Genomic DNA, 23,200 nt, shown 5'->3' with positions numbered 1-23,200 from the left:
TCAAAATGGTTCCCATTTTGGTATCAGTGAATGACCTTATCTTTTCTCTGCCCATGAACAAATAAAATAAGTTACAGAAGCTCATTTTAATTGAACATTTCATAGGTTCTGTTTTGTTTTATTTAATTACTCAGCTGCTACAGGCTACATTTTTTAGAATATAGTGTCAAAAAAAGCATTCCCAGTGGATTTTACTACTGATTTTTAAAAATATATGTAAAAACATTGGCTAATGTAATCTGTATGTTCTCTTCGTCAACTACAAGTAATAGTAAAAGAACAACAACATCGCTATAAAGCAAATTCTCTTTAGAAATATAGTCTAATAAAAGTAGATGTAACTTGGTATTTTGGTTTGGCTTAGTCCCTGCAAGAGGAAATTGTTTTTAAAAGACAAGAACAAGCAGAGGTTGTAAACACAATTTAAAGGGATTTAGATATCGTGGCAGGAAATTCCTCACTAGTTTAATTATAAATGCGTATTTGTGATTGCCTACATCTACCATGGCAATCATTACTTTCTAAAAACCATTCATGACAGCCTTTTAGCCTGAAAGCACCCATGGCATATTCTCAAAATTTCAAAGTCCAAACAGGATCTCTATCCTTGTGTTAGATCAATGGAGAACTTAAGTGAAGAGCTTAGGAAGTGATTTGATTATGTGCCATCAAATGTGAAGGATCATATGGATAGATTTGTTTTTCCATGGCACGTCCCTAATTTGTTCTTTTAAGTCTTCCATGCCCCTCAAGTGAGTCTAGGTTGATTTGTTTGATGACAACTACATTATTCTTCTTAATATTTTCAACTTTGGTATTCCAGTCAACAATTACAATGAACTCATTATCTGATATTATATCATCAATCATTTGATATTTTCTCTCTATGGGGTTTTCTTAATAAAAATACAAGTAGTGCTCCACTTTCGATCACAATTGAGCCCAAAATTTGTTGTTAAGTGAGACATTTGTTAAGTGAGTTTTTTCCCCATTTTACAACCTTTCTAGCCACAATTGTTAAATAAATCACTGGAGTTGATAATGTTAGTAACATGGTTGTTAAGTGAATCTATTCAAAACTTTAGATAAATGGATTAAAGCTTCTCAACTTCTGAAGAGTATATAATTCCACAGTTAACCAAATTACTGGTTTATTCCTTTTATAAATTAATAAAACTCATGAGGCTAAAATATAATGAAAATGCATAATAATATACAATCAGTTCACAAATACATATTTTCAGCGATAAAGAATCCAAACGTATTTAAACTGAATAATCTTACAGTAAATCAGGCATATTAGGTATATGTCTGAGATTTCATTTGCAGCCTTTCTCACTTAAATAGAAAAACTTTTTTATATGCAGGAAGACAAACCATAGTGAATGATTAACAATTTACACAGTTATAAAAGTAAAAAACTCACCTGCAATTGCATGACCACATAATTAAATCTGTCATTCCTTCCACAGCCTACAAATCGACAAATATGATCTTTCCCTGAAAAGAAAACATTTTATATTTGTTCATTTTTTTGCACCACCTTAAATCCAGAGATTTAATAGCATATTTGTTCTTTACCAATAATAGCATATTTGTTCTTTACCAATCTTTCAGAAAGATTATTATTATTTTAAAGAGAGAGAGAGAATGAAAGGAAGATTTGACGCCCTGTATAATCTGGACTATAGATAAGGATAACATCCCCAAAATCAGGGGAATCTCTTTCTTACAAAAAATGCCTCTCTCTAGTTTTCATTTCTACCTTTAACCTCAATCCTTAATGTCATGTCTTACCATTTCAAGAAACTTCAAATCTACAAGATAAACTATCAGACCTAAGATTAATCTCTATCTGTTAAAGCTGTCTAAATTTATATTTTTATTTCTATGTGAGGCTACAAAGTGACACTTATATAATTGATGAGGAAGCTGCGGGAAATTCGGTTTTTTATTACATAGGTTTAAAAAATGCCCAAATCTCTGGGCACTTTACTTTATAAAAAGGCAGAATTATAATAGAACAAATGCCATGTGTTCAGAAAACCATAAAAAACAGCACATATCTTCACCAACTGCCCTACCTCCTAGGAAAATAATCAGGTTTTCAATGTCTTTTGGAACGCCATCAAGGGGGGAGCCATACAGATCTCTGAGGGGATCCTGTTCCAAAGGATGGCATAGAAGATATGCCCCTGGGTTCTTACTAGATGGCATTATTCAATTGAAGGGACTTGAAAAATATTCATTCTGCTAGATCAGAAGTAACAGCACTCAAATAATCAGGCCATATGCCATGAAGGGCTTTATAGATAGTAGCCGGACCTTGAACTGTACCAGAATTCAACTGGTAACCACTGCAACTTGCAGAGGAAGTGGTGTCACACAGGCATACCATGTCATATCCATTACTGCCTGTGCTGATGCAATCTAGACCAGCTGTAGCTTCCAAGTAGTTTTTCAAGGGCAGGCCCAAGTTGTGTGCGTTGCAGTATCCCATTCTTGAGGTGACTAGAGAGTAAGTCACCGTGATTACAATCTGTTCAAAAATACCCATGTTCAAATCACTTTTTGTTATTTGAAAATGGCAATGTATTATATGCAGAAGAGCTTTTACAAATTGTTCAAAAACTGCAATTGTTTCTGAATATGTTTGAAAAACTAAAAAAGTAATATTTTAACTGTATGCTATCCATTTGATTGGCTACTGGTCAAACACCTTAATCTTTAACTTTTTAAATGCCTGAGGTCTGGGCTACCTGGAAGATACATTTCTCTGTATATTCCTACCCAAATCTACTACCTACTACTATTTACAGGGCCTCCTCAGTGCCCCACCAAACAAAGTGATGCAAAAATTGCTAAGGAAAAAGAATTCAGCAGTGGCAAACAGACTAAGATATGGAAGACAATTTATTCATTGTTGTCTTAAGATAATTTCTGATCTATTGTTTGGGCTTCTATATTAAGCAGCTTGTTCTTACTTAAAATATTTTCATTGTCTTTATCCTCCATAGATTTCTAGGTAGTTCCTATTTAATAACTATTAAAACATCAACAAATAACAATTGTTTAAAAAATACTTAAATCTTGAGATACTTTTTTAAAAAAAGCCACCAGATGAGATTACACACTAAAGGCCTCCCTAAAAGGAAAGTCTTTACCAAGAGAAGAGGTTTCAGAGTTTTGATCTAGGCCCTCAAAAGACCATCTTTCTAATCATGGGCAAATAGATTTCAGAGGTTATTGAGTCATACAGAAAGGATTCCAAAGATGATGTCAACAGGCTAGAATGTGAAAAAGCAAAAGACTCTAATCACGATCCTAAAATATTAAGAAGTTTAAAGATTACTAGGATTTTAAACAGGAAACCAGCATACCTACTCTAATTAAGATATCACATCTTTTGTATATCCCACCCATTAATAATTAGGATGCTGCTTTTGGATCAATTAGATTTTTAATATTCTTAAAGAGTACCAAAGGTGTTTTGGTAGTTGCCTCTTGAAAAAGCATCTTTGGGACAATCGTGTCCTGGATGACTGAGAATATCCATAGACATTCTTCAAGAGTACAGTACGCAGCATAAACCATATCTATAATCTAATTATGTTAAAATTAATAAACATGTCATCCTGGCTAGATTTTGAATGTGCATGGAGGGGAAGGAAAAACCTGCAGCAGGAGGTAGGAGCTTGTAACGTACCCTGCCAGCTTCCCCACTGACTTTGTCACATGATTGCAGGACACTTGGCAACCGATCATAAGTTCAAACAGGTTGCCAATTACTGAGATCACAATCACATGACTGTAGGGAACGGTACATTTTATGGCAGCCTCCAGAAATTGTGGGTGCTTCAACACTGGAGGTTTTTAAGAAGAGACTGGACAACTATTTGTCTAAAATGGTATAAGATTTCCTGCCTGAACAGGAAGTTTGACTGGAAGAACTCCAAAGTTCCTTCCAACTCTGTTATTCTGAAGTGCTTTATAGACTCTTTCCAAGTGTCATAACATTGAACAATCGAGGACCACTTGCATTTCTCTATCGGTGTTGCTGAGAATAGATTTTTTTCCCCTATGCCATTTTCTCAACTAATACTATTTCCAAAATTATTGCTTACAGCATAATGAAAACATTTATTACAAACATAAATGTAAGCTGTTAGAGTGATGATATCAATTAGAAAAAATAGATGTAGGAGGAAAACTATATTCCAATGCAATTTGAATTAGACAAATATGGAAAAAAAATTCAAGGATGCAAAGGTTTCTCATTATGAATATTTACTGCTGTGTATTCATTAACTCAAGAACACTGAATCTCTTTCTTAACTGTCCTCCACCCCACCAAACCACTATATCTTAACAAAGATGCTACAAAAACTGAAAAAGAAGCAATTTACCCAATGAGGACCTGTTTAGATACTCTAGGTGTAACTTAACTATAAAGCACAGGATAAATATTTTCCATTCTTTTCTCATTACATACTTTATAATATAAAGCCTGTGGGTTAGTGGTTACATTCAGTTTCTAAACAGCCTGAAAATATGCTGCCAAAACTGGGCTGCCGAAAACCTTATTTTGAGGATATTCACTTATTCATGTAACCAAAATGTGAACATGGAGGCTGATATTTTTTGTATGTTGAACCCGATGTCCCAATTCTCTGAAAATTTAGTATGTGAAAAATCACATTATTAAAATGCAGTAGTTTTGCAAAAAAAAAAAAAAAGAACTGAACACTGAATTTTGCATGACTTCCTAAAGCAGTGGTCCCCAATCTTTGCAGTTTGGTTGCCCAGCTGGCGGGAGGATAGGGGAACCAGGCCATGTCAGCAGCAGGCAGGCAGGCAGGCAGGCAGGCAGGCAGGCAGCAGGCAGGCAGGCAGGCAGGCAGACAGGCAGGCAGGCAGGCAGACAGGCAGGCAGGCAGGCAGGCAGGCAGGCAGGCAGGCACTGCTTGACTGCAAGTTGAACTGCCCATGTACATGTGTGTCTGCCCGCCGGTTGCACAACTCAAGCTGCACACACATGTGCATCAGCCTGCCACTCACACGAGTCTAGCTGCGTGCACGTGTGTATGTGCCAGCCCACCACTTGTGTGGCTTGGTTGCAAATAGGCTGTGGCCCAGTAGTGGGCCACAGCCCAGGTGTTGGGGACACCTGACCTACTGGAAAAGAGTGAAATTAGCTTCATATAATTAAGTGAAACTAGATCAAATAGTTTGTGGACACTAATGGGGAGAGCCAGAAGACACTGTTCAACCAGGCTATTCCTCTTTCATTCCCTCAGTATCAGATATAATAATTATTCCTCTGTTGTTGGTCAGCTATAGATATAATAGCTTTTACTTACAAAACAGGGCAGCAAAGGTAAAAGTGAAACAGAATAATGAATAGAAGTCAAAAAGGAAAAAGGACTGTTTCTGATATCACCTTTCAATTTGTTCCTCCTACATCTTTTTTGCTACATGTCCAGCTACCTTCCTTTGCAAAGCAATAGTAGGAAAGGAAACTGAATCATGGTCCATTTGAGAGAACTTTCAGGGGAAGAACCTGATGAGCCAGAAAAAAACTGTATTTTTGATAGTGATTTAGGGGAATATCTTACCTACTGGTATATTATGGACCCCATCAGTTAAAGAATTTCAACTGGTGGGTCAAAGAATAAATCTTTTCTGCTGTTGCTCCTCTCCTCTGTAATATGCTCCCTCCAGAAATGAATGTCTAAATTCTGTAGAAATTCACTGCAAGAGATTTAACTCTCATCCAAAGAACTATTTTTCCACACTTGTTCATGACCAATCTATATGATCCCTTAGCTTTATTCTTTTTTGCTCTTAATTCTATAGTTAAAAAAGCTCTGGAACCTATTTGTCACTTTTCAATAGACAGAAAAATGTAGAATCTATTTTAAGAACTTACTGTATGAATTTATACACCCAGTTAATAGAAGCACTGCATCTTTAGGTTGAGAAAGCACAGGGTTTTGAAAGATTCCTTATCCTAAAAACATGACATTCTCTATAAGGCAGAGTATAGAGATGTTAATGTCTCAGTCTCTTGAACCAAGAAACTGTTTAGCCATCATCTTATATTGTCCAACAACTTTTCTGGGAATATTTATTTTCCCATACTTATCCAAACCTTCTTCTCCTCAACAATTCAAAACATATGATTTAAGAAGAAAATAGGAAAAATATTATCAGACTGGTTTAAAACTTAGCCTTAAGAGAAATATACAATTACCATGTTTATGTGACATACTTAACTAGTTTATGGATAGGTGTTATATCCATTATGACATGAGAATATCTAAATCCGATAGGTGTGGAGTGAAAATGTATTTGAAACCGAACAAGCTTTGACTTAGATTAATGTATACTCCTCCAGTCTGTCATATCGTAGGACTATAAATTAGAGAAGTCATAAGTGGGGGAACTGCACATCCTCTTTACTTAAAAAAAGACTTACAAAGACAGAGTTGTACCTAAATATGCTCCCCCTAATACCAACTGGTTGTAGGGATCCACTTCTCTTGTCAAGGTGTCTCTGCAGACACTTGTTGTAAGTACTTACAAACATTAATGATTCCAAACAAGAAGAGATCCTGAGCAAAACCTCTCACTCTTAAATTCTGGAAACATTCTCAAAAACTGATATAAGAATGATAAAAAAAAATTGGGAGGATGATCCAACGTCGCAATGATACGGATATGCAGTCTCAATGCTCCGAGATTGCAGCCGATACTTTTGCCGCTGGGTGGTCCAATCGGACCTAAACCATCCCGAAGAGATGGTGAACAGGAAGAATACGTCTTGCTGACCTCAGGTACATCGCAAAGTCCCTGATCAATGCAAGAGATGTTCTTCAAGTCGGTGACAAAAAATCCAGCCAAGGATGACAAAGTCGGGGTGGCTCCAAAACGGAAGGATACAGAAAGAGAAAGTGTTTCCAGCTGGTGAGGAACTTTTACTGTTTTAAAAAGAGATTGCCTATAAAAAACTTAAAATTTAATTTAAATTGGATAACAGAAGAATCAAGCGGCAGAATTAAATTTGGAATGGTTTTGGACAATGGTTATCTTACTTTTTAAATGCTGTCTTCATGGATGGAATTTATGCAAGCCTTTTAAAGCCTTTTAAAACAAATTGATTAAGTTTCCTTCTTCTATTTTTTCTTTTATTATTCTCTGTAACCTATGGTCTAAAATTTTTCTCTTTCATTACTGTCGGTGTTCTTCTAACCCATTTAAAAATTGGACTCTTTTTTATAACTTGAAATACTAAAAAGATACAAAAGAAATAAGGAAATTTGCAACAATAACACAGCTACTCGGAGGCTGAGAGGTTTGTGTATTGGAGTTTGTGTATTGGAAATGGAACACTTTTTTTCTTCTTCACTGATTGTTTTGGCTTGTCACTACAAGGTCTCACTGTTTCGTCATAGAGAGTGATAACAAAGGAAACATACAGATGTCCCTTTGAAGTAGATCTTTAACCAGAGAAAAGTGAAAACAAACATTTTTGTGAATCTATGTTTAATTTTATTAACCTTCCAAGTTAGCGCAGCTGTGTTTGTTAGCTGGAGAGAATGGCACAATTTCAAAAGCTAACAGAAATTTTAAGCTTGCAAAAGAAATACAGAAATTATCAAATACATATGAGAGGATAGAGAAGAAGCTGGAAGACGTAGAGCATATAACAGCAAAATATGATGAAGAAGTTGAGGATGTTTATCAAATGCAAAATGTGGTGATTAAAACTCAAAAAATCGAAGTGGAAAATGAATATAAAAAGATTAAATCTAGAGAAAGAGCACAAGAAGGACAAGATAGACAGCAAACTACACAATTACCAGATAAGATGGATCATCTCCCTCTCTTAGAAGCACAAGGAGCCAGGGAACAAAGACCAAACCGTATGACTACCAGACGAATGGAGCAACAATCCAAAATGCAACAATCCCAACAATCACCTGCCATCAGTCAAGAAGCTACAGTAACCAGTCTAGAAGCAGTGGGAGGAGCCAGGCCAAAGTTTAAACTTCAGGTTATCCAGGAGGCTCTAAAAAAAGCTTCAGGAACCAAAGATGACAACTAAGCTTCTAACATGGAACGTCAACGGATTGAACTCTCCACAGAAGAGAAAGAAAATATTCCACTATCTTAAACAGTTCAAGAATGATATAATTTGCTTGCAAGAAACTCATATTAGATCAACTGATCACAAATATTTCATTAATACAAGACTTGGTCAACATTTTATAGCTTCTGCTACGGAAAAGAAAAATGGTATAGTTATATACTTAAGAAAAGACATGAAAGCTGAACTAATCGAAGCAGATTCCCACGGAAGACACATCGCGTTAGATCTGGTATTGGAAGGGAAAAGGACATTGATATTGGGAATATATGCTCCTAATCAACAACAAGATGGATTTTATAGAAAACTTCATGCTAAATTAGTACAGTGAGATTATAGGTCTTGCATACTACTGGGCGACTGGAACGGTGTTATGGATACTAAGAAAGATAAGAAGGTCTCCTGCCCAAATACTCAAATGCGAGCAAAACTACCTAAGTCCTTTTTCGATATGATGGATGACTTCGAATTGAGAGATATTTGGCGAGAAAGAAATGCAGAAGAATATGACTTTACCTTCTTCTCTGATAGACATCAATCCTTTTCTAGGATTGATTTTATATTAATTACTAATGATTTGCTTTCCAGGGTGAAGAAGACAAATATCTCAGCTAGAGTTTTATCAGATCATAACCCAGTTTGGATGGAGTTGGGAGGGGTGGCACAAGCAAAAAGGTCTTGGAGATTGAATGAAAATTTATTCAGATATGAAAAGTATATTAATGATTGTAAAAAATTGCTAACAGAATACTTTGTTTTTAATATGAATAAGGGTATACCTATGGAAATTGTATGGGATGCAAGTAAAGCGTATATGAGAGGAGTTTTGATAAACATAAATAGATTACATAGACATAAACAAGAGGTAAAACAAACAGAACTGGAAGATGGAATCAGGAAGAAAGAGCTAGAGTTAACTTTAAATCCAGGAGATACAAAGATTAAAGAAGCAATTACTATATTAAAGGCCCAATTTAACATGTTGATCTCAGATCAGGCAGCTACTAGTTTGTTATACGCAAAACATAATACCTTTTGTAATGCAAATAAATCTGGCAGATGGTTAGCATATCAGATTAGGAAAAAACAAAACTCTCGAAACATAACTAAATTGTTCTATAGAGGGAAGGAAGTGTTCCAACAGGATGAGATTCAAAAGGCCTTCCGGGAATTTTTTATAGAGCTGTATAAGGGTGATAAAATTAACGGCCTAGATATAGAGAGATACCTAGACAAAGAGAAAATACCCATAGTTAAAGAAGAGCAGAGGCAAAATTGAATCAACCAATAACTTTGGGGGAAATTCTACAGGTAATTAAGCAGTTAAAGGCAGGGAAGGCACCAGGCACAGATGGCTTGACAGCGGCTTACTATAAAAATCTATAGTTAGAAATGGTAGAACCTCTTAAGGAATTAATTAATAAAATTCAAACAGAAGGTAAGGTCCCCCCATCTTGGAAGACAGCTTTTATATCTCTGATACCCAAAGAAGACCAAGATATTACTCAACCCAAAAACTATAGACCTATCTCATTACTTAATGTAGATTATAAAATCTTTACTAAAATACTAGCAAATAGGTTAATGTTGGTTATTCAACAATTGATACACAGTGATCAAACAGCCTTTATTCAAGGGAGACAAATGAAAAGTAACGTAAGATTAATTATTAATGCACCAGAATACTTGGAAAAGAACAATCAAATTCCTGCTGCGTTCATATTTTTGGATGCTGAGAAAGCCTTTGATCGAGTTAATTGGCAATTCCTGTTGAAAACATTGCAAAAAATGCAAATAGGAGAAAGTTTTTTACAATCAATCAAAGCAATATATCAACAGCAAACGGCTCAAATTATAGTCAATGGAAGTTTAACAGACTCTTTTCAAATTGGAAAAGGTACAAGACAGGGTTGTCCCTTGTCTCCACTATTGTTTATTTTAACTTTGGAAGTACTGCTGAACAAAATACGGGGCCTGGAGAGTCTAAAGGGAATTAAGATTAGGCAGCAAGAATACAGAGTGCGTGCTTTTGCGGATGACTTGGTTATAATATTGGATCAACCGCAGGAATATAGTATGATCTTAATGAATACGATTAACCAATATGGTCAAGTGTCTGGCTTTAAAATAAATCTAGGGAAAACAAAAATACTAGCTATAAATATGAATACTAAACAAAAGGAAGAACTAGGAGGAATGATAGGATGTGAAACAGTTAAAAAGGTCAAATATTTGGGAGTTAATATTTCAACCTCAAATGGGAAATTATATAAGTATAATTATGAACCACTTTGGCATAGTATACAGATGGAGATGAAAAAATGGGACAAGTTGCAGCTATCTTTGTTGGAAAGAATAGCAGCAGTGAAAATGAATATCTTACCTAAATTTTTATTTCTTTTCCAAATGTTACCTATACTTAAAAAAGATGTGAATCTGTTAGAATGGCAGAAGGGTATTAATAAATTTGTATATCTTCAATATATCTTAGACTTTGTTTGTTAAAAATCTATACTGTGTACGGGTTCTGGGAAGTCCGGGGGGGGTAGGTTGTGGGGGGTTGTGGGGAGGGTGGGGGGAGGGATATATATCAGGTTAGATGAGATGTGTTAGATTTCAATGTAATTTGACTCCACATGTATACTGTTTTTTTCTTCTTTATTTTATATTCTCATTACTATTATTATTACTACTTTTTCTTTAAAAATAGGATAGGCTAAGCATATTGACATGTAGCGGAAATACACCAAGGAGAGGAGGAGCGGGGAAGAAGAAAGATGGGAAGAGAAGGTTAGGAGAGAGAGTAAGGGGGGAAGATGAGAAGGACAAGGACTTGCTAAGAGGAGTCCATACAAAGTTGATCAAGTAGATGATTAGAGGACTGGCACCACAAATGGCAGAAGATATGACACTGTTTTGCCATTGGAAAGATACAGGTTGATAGATGGAAGAATATAATTTAAAACTAGTTAAACTTAGTGAAATTTATTGACAATAGATATAGTTTAAATAAATAATTGATAATGTTACTAATGTATACAATGTGTAGTGTTATAATGAGTATAATTGGATATGAATATGGAATGGTACCCATGTAAGGAAGATTAGAAATCCCTTTGGATTATACATAAAAGTTAATAAATAAAAAAAGAACCAAGTTAGATACAGTTAAAGTTTTGATTATTAGGGGGGAAATGTTATGATACAGGATATAGTCAAATAAAAGAGGGATAAGAATAACAACGTATATATAGATATGGGTATAACATAAGGAAACTGGATTAGAAAACTTTGTTATTAAATATTATGGATGTTTAGCTAGAATAGGACATAAGGATTTAGTGTTAGTGGAGGATTTTAGAAATAGTAATTGAAAGACCAGTATGTGGTTATGCATTAAATTTTGGTATATGTCATGATGAAGGATGCTTAAACAATTATAGTCAAATGAAAATGGAGATATGATGGTGACATGTATAAATATGAATTATGTTTGTTGACTGTGGAAAAGATCCACGAAAGTCTTTTTGTAACCAACTGATACAATTTCTATAGCATGTAAAGAAGGATGTTGTATTTGTTTTAAATTAAAAATAAAAAAATTTATTAAAAAAAGAATGATAAAAATTATATTTTACATTGAATGATTATGAATTATGCACAAACACAACAATGAAGAATATGAACTTTGCTTATTCCACTGAATGAACCAGAACTGGTTTGGAAGCAACACTGTTTTTTATCCATAACACTGCAAAATATTGGCAAATAATGATATAGTAAGGGAATTACCACTGTATCAAAATCTAATCCTGTGACTTTAAATGTCTCTAGATGAAAACCAGCAAGACATCCTAAAAAGAGTCAAAATGAATCGTAGTCAGAATTCATATGACGATTAGAACTAAATGTTCTGGGTAAGGGAACACAAATAGCTTATGTTTTGAAGCAATTAAATCTAGAAGGCTAACTGAAAACTAAAGGAAGAATTTGAAGCTCATATCTAGTTGCTTGATATTAGGTATAACTTGCGAAGTTCTATATTTAGCAGATGCAAACAAGTGTCGTGAAAGGATAGAAAAATATTATATAAGAAAAATGTGTAAATGTTGAGCAAAATGCACTACAAAGTAAACAATATATCACCAACATTTTAATTTAATTTACATTTATTTGATTTAGGTGCCACCCAACTTCAAATGACTCTGGGTAACTCATAATATAACTGAAAGATAAAAGATAATAATTCAAAAGCAAATCAATAAAACAAATAAGAAGCAGCTAAAGAACAAGAATCCAAACAATAACAAAATTCAAACAATTCTATCCTTTCATGACCATTAATCTGCTGGACAGGCATCAAAATTTGTTACTACACCATAAAGCCTTGTTGAGAAAGAATAATTCTGGCTCTGATTTCTTTTTTTCCACTTCTGTAATAGTCATTTTATTGGATATTTTTTTCAACATAGCAATAGACAGGTAAACTCACACTTGCCAGACTTATTTTTGTGACCATACCCTACTGGCCAGGCTCCCCAGTTGCTAAGCACATTGTAAGTTCTCTTTTACAGATACAGCATTTGTATCATAAAAGATGGACAGCTGGAGAGTGATGAGTCCATCCTCTCATCTTCCTTCATCCAGTTTCAAGAATGTGTAATGAAATATCCAACATGCCTAAAGTCATCAGTTCTATGATAGAAGCAATCTGGCACAATTTAAAGCCTTAAAAGCTTTCAGCCCTCTCTCATACAAAAAGTTCCTAAAATAAACAACCATAAAAAGAGAACAGATCAATTTATGGAAGATTTTAAAAATGATTTTTTTCCATAATAAGGAAGCAAATGCTGGGATGTATTCAAGATTCATACTAGCATTTTATTTCTTTACATAAAGTCTTAAAGTATGCACAAGACATCAAGTTATAAGATGTTCAAACCCAGCATTAAAGCCAATCTGTCTGTCTTTCTCACTTGCATAAAAAATAGATAACCGGCTATAAATACAGTAAAAGATATTTACAATATAAAGCTAAAACATCCATCAAACTTGACTATTCATGGACAGGTCTATGTTGTTGGCGTCTCTCATCAAACCTACAGCTATATTATTTCATGCAGGTCTTCCATCCAAGAATTAACAAGGTTTGAGCAAGTTTCTGAGTCCTGACAAATGCTAAAACTATTTCCATATTAAAAGTAGATAGAAAAACAAAGGATAAGAGGTTCCCTGTGTTCCCACTAACTGATTTTTAATGGACATGTGACATAAAGTGGAGCCTATCATGATTAAAGGGCGGGGAGCAGCTGAAAGGAAGTCTGTGGATAATAAGAGTAAGCAAGAATACATTTGTTTTTCCAAGATTTTAAACACCACCTAGTTTCCTATTAACCTCCTATTTGAAGTTATCTTCAAAACTCAAAATAAGCACATTCTGCATTCACAATTCCTAACTATAAAGACTTAAAAACATGAATGTTGCCATTTTTCATTCATGCATATAAACTAAGATATTTAAGTCATTATTAGAGTCAATGTAAATTTAATGTTCTTATTTTTAATCTCTATATGTGACTAAAGTTACAATCATTAACATACTGATGTATAATGAAGCCTTACTGAACTCAATAAGCTTTCTGATAACACAGAATTGCGTTCAGAAATGCTGTTTATTTGTTAAATTTGGCTGCCACGTGATCAATGAATATTTTATTCATACTCAGACCTTTTCCTGATATTTCAAGGTTGTCCCACTGTTTTAATTTTCAAAGCAATAGAACAATTGCTATACATTAGCAACGTGTGTCAGAGGCTTAGCAACCACAGTATATGGATCTTTGTTCATCTTACCTTGCAGTTTTTTCAACACAGCCACTTCCATTTTCAGAACTTGCTTTGGCTGCTGCGCTGACTCGACCTTCAGTGCAACATTCTCTCGAGTAAGTATGTCCATTGCATCGTAAATTTCTCCAAATCCTCCACCTCCAATCTTCTTTATCTGTAATAAATAAGACTATAAATCTAGTGCATTATTTTAAAATTACAGTTTTTGTGTTACCTGATATAAACTTTGAATATTGTCTAATTACATATTTAAACTGTACTGTTATATTTTTTTTATTTCTAAATTTTTTATTTCTCATATATACATTCACAATTATATGATCTCATAACTGTTATTAATAATATGTATTTGTAACAATTTTTTCTCTCCTACAATTGACAATATAATTGAAGTTGCTTTCTTACCATCCTATAAACCCATCTTATTTTACAACAATCCTACTTCTTCTCCCTTCCTTCCCTCCTTCCTTCCCTCCTTTCTTCTCTCCTTCTCCCCTTCCTTCCCTCCCTCCTTCCCCCTTCCCTCCCTCCTTTCTTCTCTCCTTCTCTCCTTCCCTCCCTCTTTTCTTCCCTCTTTTCTTCTCTCCTTCTCTCCTTCCTTTCCTCCTTCCTTCCCTCCTTCCTTCCCCCCTTCCTTCCCTCCCTCCTTCCCGCCTTTCTTCTCTCCTTCTCTCCTTCCTTCCTTCCTTCCCTCCTTCCTTCCCTCCTTCTCTCCTTCCTTCCCTCCTTGCTTCCCTCCCTCCTTCCTTCCCTCCTTCACTTCCTCCTCCCTTTCCTTCCACTCTTCTCTCCTTCTCTCCTTCCTTTTCTCCTTCCTTCCCCCTTTCTTCTCTTTCTCCTCTCCTTCCTTCCTCCTCTCCTTTCCCTTCTCTCCTTCCCCTTCCTCTCCTCTCCTCTTCTTCTCTTCTTCCCTTTCCTCCCCTCTCTCCTACTCTTGCATTCCCTCCCATTCTTCCTCTGCTTTTCCCTCACTCCTTTTCCTCTCCTTTCTCCTCTCCTTCCTAACTTTCCTTCTACTCCTCCCTCTATCCTCTCTATCTGTTGTTGTATTTACATATTTTCCTCTTCAGGGGATGACCTGATTCTTCCCCCCCCCCTAATTGAAAGTTATAAAAAAGGCGAGATTTACAAAATACAAGATACAAAAAGAGATAAAACTCTTTACATATTTACAGCGCAGACGGCGCTGTTCATCTCCCATAGTTCATCTCACCTTGCCTAGTATAAGACTAGGTTACTCATTCCATGCAGGTAATTATAACGGATTTTCCTATCAGATCTTCAAGTTTTCCCAACATTGTGGTCTAATAACATTACTTATAGGTGAGTTCTCACCTCTAATACATTTCTACTCTCATTTGTCACTTAGTCTTTGTCTATTGTATATTTAAGTTGTTGCTTAGATCATTTTAAGTTAGTCAACTGTCTCCTTTTATATCTTAATTCTCACTGTCTTTCTTATCCAGCCATTTGTATAATTTCTCCCAGACTTTGTAGAAGTCTGTGTCTTCTCTTTCGTTAATCTGCATTGTCAATCTATTCATTTCCGCTATTTCTAAGATTTTATTGATAACCATTGTACTAGTGGGGGCATTTTCTTTCTTCCAGCACTGCGCGTATGCGATCCTTGCCGCCGTCAAGATGTGGACGAGTAGATATTGATTAGTTTTAATTATTTTTGGATCTAATATCTCTAATAGAAACATTTCTGGATTGAGGTTTAATTTGGTTGACATAATTTCATTCAGCCACCTTAGCATTCGCTTCCAATATGTCTTAGCCACCGGACACGTCCACCACATGTGGTAGTACGTGCCTGGTGTTATTTTGCATTTCCAGCATTTGGCCGATGATTTTGTTGAAATTTTTGCCAGTCTTGTCGGAGAGAGATGCCAGCGGTAGAACATTTTGTATACATTTTCTTTGTAGGCCGTCGACTTTGTTAATTTCAGGTTCCACTCCCATACCCTTTCCCAGTCATCTAACTCAATTGTGTGGCCAATATTCTGGGCCCAGGTTACCATAACTTCTTTCACTCTTTCTGTTTCCATTTTTCGAATCAGCAAACAGTTATATATTTTTGAGATTAATTTCTCATCTGGTCCTATTAAAATTTTATCCAATTCCTGGTCCTTGTCCTGAAAGCCGAATTGTGCTAGATCTGATTTGTACTTATTTTGTATTTGAAAGGATGGCCACCAATCAATATTTATTCTCTCTTGAGAAATCAGATTTATTTGGTGTTTAATTAAATCTCCTTTTTCCCTGTATTTGATATTGTCTGGGTCTTTCTGAATCAACAGTTCTATCTCTCTCAATTCTTTGTTCAATGTGTTGAGTTTTTCCCTATGCATTTTGTTTCTTCTTGCTATATACGCTATTGATGCTCCCCTCACGACTGCCTTCATCATATCCCAGACGTTTTGTGTTGATGTCTGCTCTTTACCGTTTTCTTGGAAAAAGTATCCCAATTCTTTTTCTATTGATTGCACAAATTGTTTCTCTTGTAATATGTTCTGGTTTAACGTCCACTTAGGTTTTATCTTTGTCTTTCCTTTCCATTGCCATAGAACTGGATGATGGTCGGCCCACTTGTTTGTTAATATTTCAATATTTACTGTATCCATAAGTAGTACCGAGTTTGACCAAACCATATCAATACGTGACCACGAATTATGTGGTTGAGAGTAAAATGTGTACTGTTGTATCTTATCATTCATTGTTCGCCAGACATCATAGAGGTCTAGTTCCTTCACCATATTTGTATAGGCGGTCGGTAATTTCCTTCTAGTGCTTTTCTTGTGTGTACCCTTATAGTCCATTTTACTGTCTACTACTGCGTTAAAGTCCCCTAGAATACATATATTTTGCCAATTTATTTCATTTATCCTCTTATGTAAATTTACATAAAATCTTTCTTGTTTTTGGTTTGGGGCATAAATTCCGACTAGTAAGATTTTTTTCCCCACCATTCGTTATCTCCACCATTAATATTCTACCCTCTTTATCTACATATTTTAATTTTGGGTTTAACCATTCTTTTATATATATCACAATTCCTCTTTTTCTAGTTTGTGCTGACGAACAAAATACTTTTCCTAATTTTGGGCATTTCAACAGATTATTGTATTTTTCTTTAATGTGGGTTTCCTGAAGACAGATTACATCTAACTTTTGTTTTAATAAGTCCAACAGTACACGTTTTCTTTTTAATGTTATGTTAAGACCATTTATATTTGCTGATAGTATATTCGTTTCCCATTCCTCAACTTCTTTACATGTTGTTTGCTTTGAGGGCACCTTTGGATCTTGTCTCAATTGGGGACCTTGCTCTTGATTCTTCTCTGCCATATCTCTCTCGTTCTCTGACCTCTCTCGTCTCTCGCTCCTCCAGTTGAGATTCAGTTATAATGTCTTCTTGTCCTCTACTTGAGGTTCCTTCTTTATTAAACCTCTCTTTGTCTGCAAATAAGAGTTCCTGAAATTCTTGAGCTTTCTCCAAAGTATCTATCCGGTATTTCTTTTCCCTCCATGTTACCAGCATTCCTTCCGGGAGGAGCCATCGAAACGGGATTCTATGTCTATTTAATTGTGAAGAGAGGAAGTTATATTTTCTTCTTTTCTCTCTAACTCTCCGGGGGATCTGCTTCAGAATAAGAATTTCTTTGCCTTTATATGTTAATGAATCCCCTCTTATTGTGTTTAAGATATCCTCTCTCAATTGTCTTCTTAGAACCCTCACATGGATCTCCCTTGGAAGTCGATGACGTCTCACGAAACTTGTGTTAATTCTATAAACTTCATCCAATTCATTGATGATCTCGTTTTTTGGTTTGTCAAGTACTAGTCCCAAGATTTCTGCAATCAGTAGATTTTCATGTCTCGCTTCTTCTACATTTTGTAGTCTCAAATAAAACGCTGATCTCTCTAATTCTAGGTGGAGGATAGCCTCCTCCAAGTTTTTGTTTATGGATTCCAGTCTGTCCTCTATCTTATCTATTCTTTTTTCTGTTATTTCCGTTCTCCCCTTAACTTCTTTTATTTCCTGTTCATTTCTTGACAACGCTGCTTGGATAGCCCCTACACGCTCTTCAATCCCCCCCATATTGTTTTTGACTTCACTCATTTTGTTTTTTACTCCCTCCAGGCCTTTGGTGATGTTTTCATTCATCTTCAAAATTACTTCCTGTAGAGAGTCCTGTACCTCCTGGCCTTGTGAAGTTGAGGCTGGCTTATCTCCCGTCAGCCTGCCCTCAGGCGACTTTTCCCTCACCGGAGTGGATAGAAAAGTTTGTTTTTTACTTCCTTTAGTTAAGGTTGCTATTCTTGTTGCCATTAGTATTAGTTTAATTCAGCTATCCCCCTTCGATCTGTAGTTCCGGTACCTTCTAATTGCTGCTAAAGTATTTATACAATTCTATTACGTTAATCTATAAACTTTTTAAATAACTTATACTTAATTAATTAATTAATTGATCAATGAGTTAAATATCTAGTCAATAATGTTAATAATATATCAGTTACCCAAGTCTCAATATATTGTTCAACAATCAATCAAGCAGTCAGTTGAAATTTGATCTACCAGAGGATAATCAGTTATTAATCCATTAATCTAATTGCTCCACTGTGATGAACACCCCAGAAAAAGAAAGATAGTTAAATTAGGGCAGTACTATACAATAGAACAGTTCTATAGTCTCTGGGAGGAGTCCACTAGGGAGGAAGAGTATATTTCAGTGTGGAGAGTCAAAAGACGGGAGAGGTCAGAGCTCACGATAGTCGTTTCAAAGCTCACCCATCAATCACCTCTTGTTGTCAGTGAAATAAAGAAAGAGGCAGGGAGAGAGATGACTTTTTTTCCCCCGCCGCTCAGTTTTCGCTTTCAAGATGTCGCCCCTCTGTTGTCTCTATCCGACTGTCTCGGCACCCGCCTCACCAAAGTTTTAAAGATAATTCAAACCCTCGTGACTCGAAGATCTTCTTCCCCTTTTTTCCCACGAGGAAGGCAGATCCAACCGTCTGTCTTTCTCTTCACCGTCTCGCCCACTGTTAATCCTCCAGCCTTAAATATTCAAAAACTCAGTCCTTCTCTATCCGATCTGCTGCTCAGCTCTCTTAAATCTTTCCCTGTCCGTCTTTATTCGCCGCTTCAACTCAATGCACCCACTCACGTATCCGTGCTCAGATTAATTAGTTTCTTCAAATTTAGTCTCTTAAATCAAGGTCTTTCGTTTACCGTCTTCCAATCCGATATGTTCCCTGCAGCTGTCTTTCCCTTCCTTGTTAAAGGCTGGCAGTCACGTCTTCTGGTCGGCCATTAATCAGCCGACCTCCTTTGCACTCGATCTGAGGGAGCCTCTTGCTCCTTGGGGGGGATCGCCCTTCTCCCCCCCCCACTGCTCCGATGCTTCCCCTCTCCACTGGTCCTCGCACCTCGAAAAGACCTTGCCTGCAATGGCCACGCTCGTGCAAAAGGCCGGGCGAACCGAGCAGAGGATCTGTCGGCAGCTCGCACCAGCGTGACGCCAAACCGGAAGTCTCCTGTACTGTTATATTATGTGCACTTATTTTTTATTATCACTGAGAAATAAATTAGGCAAAATAATAGAAATTCTAAAATAACATTGTTGGCTGTATATGAGCAATTGTTTCAGAAAATTAAAAAACGCCACGATAGTACTATTACAATCAAGATATTAACATCCAGAATGTTCATGTTCCCCATCAGTTACAAAGCTAGAATCATGCAAAGTATAAGACTGCTAGAAAAATGTACTAAAATAGGATTATCATCCATTTAAAATAAATCTTAGCCAATTATATATAAGATTTTAATTGGAAATATGTTTCATATGTAGATTTAATCAAATGCAAAACAAAAAAGGGAAGGGCCAGTGTGTAGCAGTTTAATGTGTGGCTAAAGGAGTGGTGTAAAAGGGAAGGCTTTGGTTTTATTAGTCATGATGTCTGCAGCTGGTCCAATGAAAAACTGTACAAAAGAGATGGTTTGCCAAGAAAGGGACTGAGTTACCTGGCATGAATTTAATTCACAGATTTTCTGGATAAACATTTAAACTGAACAACGGGGACAGAGAATTAATTGATACAGAACATTTCTGTCCCCAGTAATCTAAAATTCATAGGGTTATCAGTGCATGTAATATAGATGTTTGTGTGGGTAAGATTATCACTCCTGCTATCAAGCAAAACCAAGCATTTAATAGTGAGTGCCACACCATGTGCATGAATCATACAAGTGGCAAGAAAATAGGGGCAGTCAGGCATAACACAGGTTATGTAAACAGTAAACACAGGGTCAATCAAAATGGACTAAAATGTCTATACACCAATGCACAGAGTATGAGAAATAAACAGGATGAATTAGAAATTCAAGTAAATGAGGGCAGATATGATATTGTTGCCATTACAGAAACTTGGTGGGATGAAACCCACAAATGGAATATACACCTAGAAGGATTCAAATTATTTAAAAGAAATAGACCAAATAAAAGAGGTGGAGTTGCACTATATATATGAAATAACTACATCTCTACAGAAATAGAGCACAATAATGATGAGAATTATCTTGAATGCATTTGGATCAATATTAAAGGTTGGGGGGAAATAACATTGCCATAGGAATATACTACAGGCCAGGCAACCAAGCAGAGGAAGTAGATGAACTTTTTGCTAGTCAGCTAACTAAGGTATGTAGGAAGTACATCACAATAGTAATGGGGCATTTTAACTACCCTGACATCAACTGGGAAACAAACTCTGCACCAAGTGGAAGATCCAACAGGTTCCTAACAAACCTAGCAGACAACTTTGTTTCCCAAAAAGTAGAGAAGGGAACAAGGGGATCAGCCATATTGGACTAAATTATCATTAATGGAGAGGAAATGATAGAAGGTGTCGAAGCCACGGGAACCCTGGGGGTAAGTAACCATGCAATATTGGAATTCAACATTATGCAAAAACAAGTAGTAGAACAAAGTCAAACTAGAGTCTTGGACTTTAGGAGAGCTAATTTCAATAAACTTAGAGAAAGCTTGGGAAGAATTTCATGGATGAGAATCCTCAAGGGGAAAACAACTCAAGAAGCTTGGGAAATTTTGAAAAATGAGATTACAAAAGCCCAGTCTAACACAATACCAATGAAGAAGAAAAATAACAGCTCCCCAAAGAAACCAGCATGGTTGCATAAAAAACTCTCCGACAAATCGAAAGACAAAAAAGATAAGTATAAAAAGTGGAAAGAGGGGGAAATAACTAAGGCAGAATATCAGCAAACAGCCCGAGCCTGTAAAGATGAAGTGAGGAAAGCTAAGGTTCACAATGAAGAAAGGCTTGCCACAAAAGTAAAAAATAACGAAAAAAGCTTCTTCCAACATGTTAAAAACAAGAAAAAAGTTAAGGAAACAATTGGTCCATTGCTGGGAGAAAGTGGCAAGAAGGTGACAAGCAACAGGGAGAAAGCAGAACTATTTAACTCATTTTTTGCATCTGTCTTTACACAAAGGGATAAAACAGTCAAACCTATCAAAAACAGCACAAAAATCAGATTAGGAACACAAGTTGCAATAGGGAAGAAAATGGTAAGTGTACACCTGTCTACCCTCGATGAGTTCAAATCACCAGGATTGGATGGATTACACCCTAGGTTTCTGAAGGAATTGGCAGACAAGATCTCAGAACCACTGAACTATATCTTTCAGAGATCCTGGAGCACCGGGGAACTGCCAGAGGACTGGAAAAGAGCTGATGTGGTTCCCATCTTCAAAAAAGGAAAAACAATAGATCCAGGAAACTACAAACCTATCAACCTGACCTCAATACCAGGAAAAATTCTGGAAAAGATAATCAAGCAACGAATTAGCAAATACCCAGAAGTAAACAAAGTAATAGCCAAAAGCAAACATGGGTTTGTCAAAAATAGATCATGCCAGACTAATCTTATTGACAAAATTAGTGGACCAGAGAAATGCCGTCGATATAATTTACTTGGACTTCAGTAAGGCATTTAAGTAGACCATAACCTACTACTAGATAAAGTAGAAAAATGTGGGTTAGATAGCATCACCATCAGATGGATTGTAACTGGCTGACCAACCACACTCAACGTGTAGTCCTCAATGGAACTGCATCTACATGAAGGGAAGTATGCAGTGGAGTACCCCAAGGCTCTGTTTTAGGCAGAGTACTCTTCAACATCTTCATCAATAATTTGGATGAGGGAATAAATGGGGAAATTTGCAGATGACACCAAGCTGGCAGGAATAGCCAACACTCCAGAAGATAGGCTTAAGATACAGAAGGATCTTGACAAACTTGAACATTGGGCACTATCTAATAAAATGAAATTTAGGCAAGAAAAACAAAATGCACACGTACAATATAGGTGGTACCCTGCTCAATAGTAGTAACTGTGAGAGAGATCTTGGAGTCCTAGTGGAAAACCATTTAAATATGAGCCAGCAGTGTGCACCAGCTGCCAAAAAAGCCAACACAGTTCTAGGCTACATAAACAGAGGGATAGAATCAAGATCACGTGAAATGTTAATACCACTTTATAATGCCTTGGTAAGGCCACACTTGGAATACTGCATTCAGTTTTGGTCGCTATGATGTAGAAAAGATGTGGAGACTCTAGAAAGAGTGCAGAGAAGAGCAACGAAGATGATTAGGGAACTGAAGACTAAAACATATGAAGAATGGTTGCAGGAACTGGTTATGTCTAGTTTAATGAAAAGAATGACTAGGGGAAACATGATAGCAGTTTCCAATATCTCAGGGGTTGCCACAAAGAAGAGGGAATCAAACTATTCTCCAAGGCACCTGAAGGTAGAACAAGAAGCAATGGGTGGAAACTAATCAAGGAGAGAAGCAACTTAGAACTGGGGAGAAATTTCTTGACAGGACAATTAATCAGTGGAACAGCTTGCCTCCAGAAGTTGTGAATGCCCCAACACTGGAAGTCTTTAAGAAGATGTTGGATAGCCATTTGTCTGAAACAGTATAGGGTTTCCTGCCTAGGCAGGGGGTTGGACTATAAGACCTCCAAGGTCACTTCCAACTCTGCTATTGTATTATTATTGTATTGTATTATTTTTCTTGATTGTTAAATAACAGGCACCCATTGCAAAAGCTGTAATTCTAGAAACAGCTTTCATACCACAGAAACAAGAATATATTTTCTAAAAT

The 23,200-nt window shown here is 36.2% G+C and overlaps 1 protein-coding gene across 3 annotated transcripts in view; it reads right to left on the bottom strand.

The window, feature by feature from the left end:
- Positions 1–23,200, bottom strand: part of TTBK2 (tau tubulin kinase 2) — a 75,294-nt gene that overhangs the window by 36,467 nt on the left and 15,627 nt on the right. For all 3 annotated transcript variants that reach the window (XM_014057331.2, XM_014057333.2, XM_014057332.2), the window contains exons 3-4: positions 14,003–14,150; positions 1,427–1,500 (exon numbers count right to left, since the gene is read on the bottom strand). In XM_014057331.2, the coding sequence (XP_013912806.2) occupies positions 1,427–1,500; positions 14,003–14,150 (222 nt within the window). The remainder of the gene's footprint in view (positions 1–1,426; positions 1,501–14,002; positions 14,151–23,200) is intronic.

The sequence above is a fragment of the Thamnophis sirtalis genome, unplaced genomic scaffold, assembly GCF_051295495.1.
Source record: "Thamnophis sirtalis isolate CommonGarterSnake01/CBP01778 unplaced genomic scaffold, rThaSir2_p1.2 scaffold_1, whole genome shotgun sequence".
Lineage (NCBI taxonomy): Eukaryota > Metazoa > Chordata > Lepidosauria > Squamata > Natricidae > Thamnophis > Thamnophis sirtalis.
Note: the sequence above shows the minus strand (reverse complement) of the source record. Positions and strands in the feature narration are given on the sequence as shown.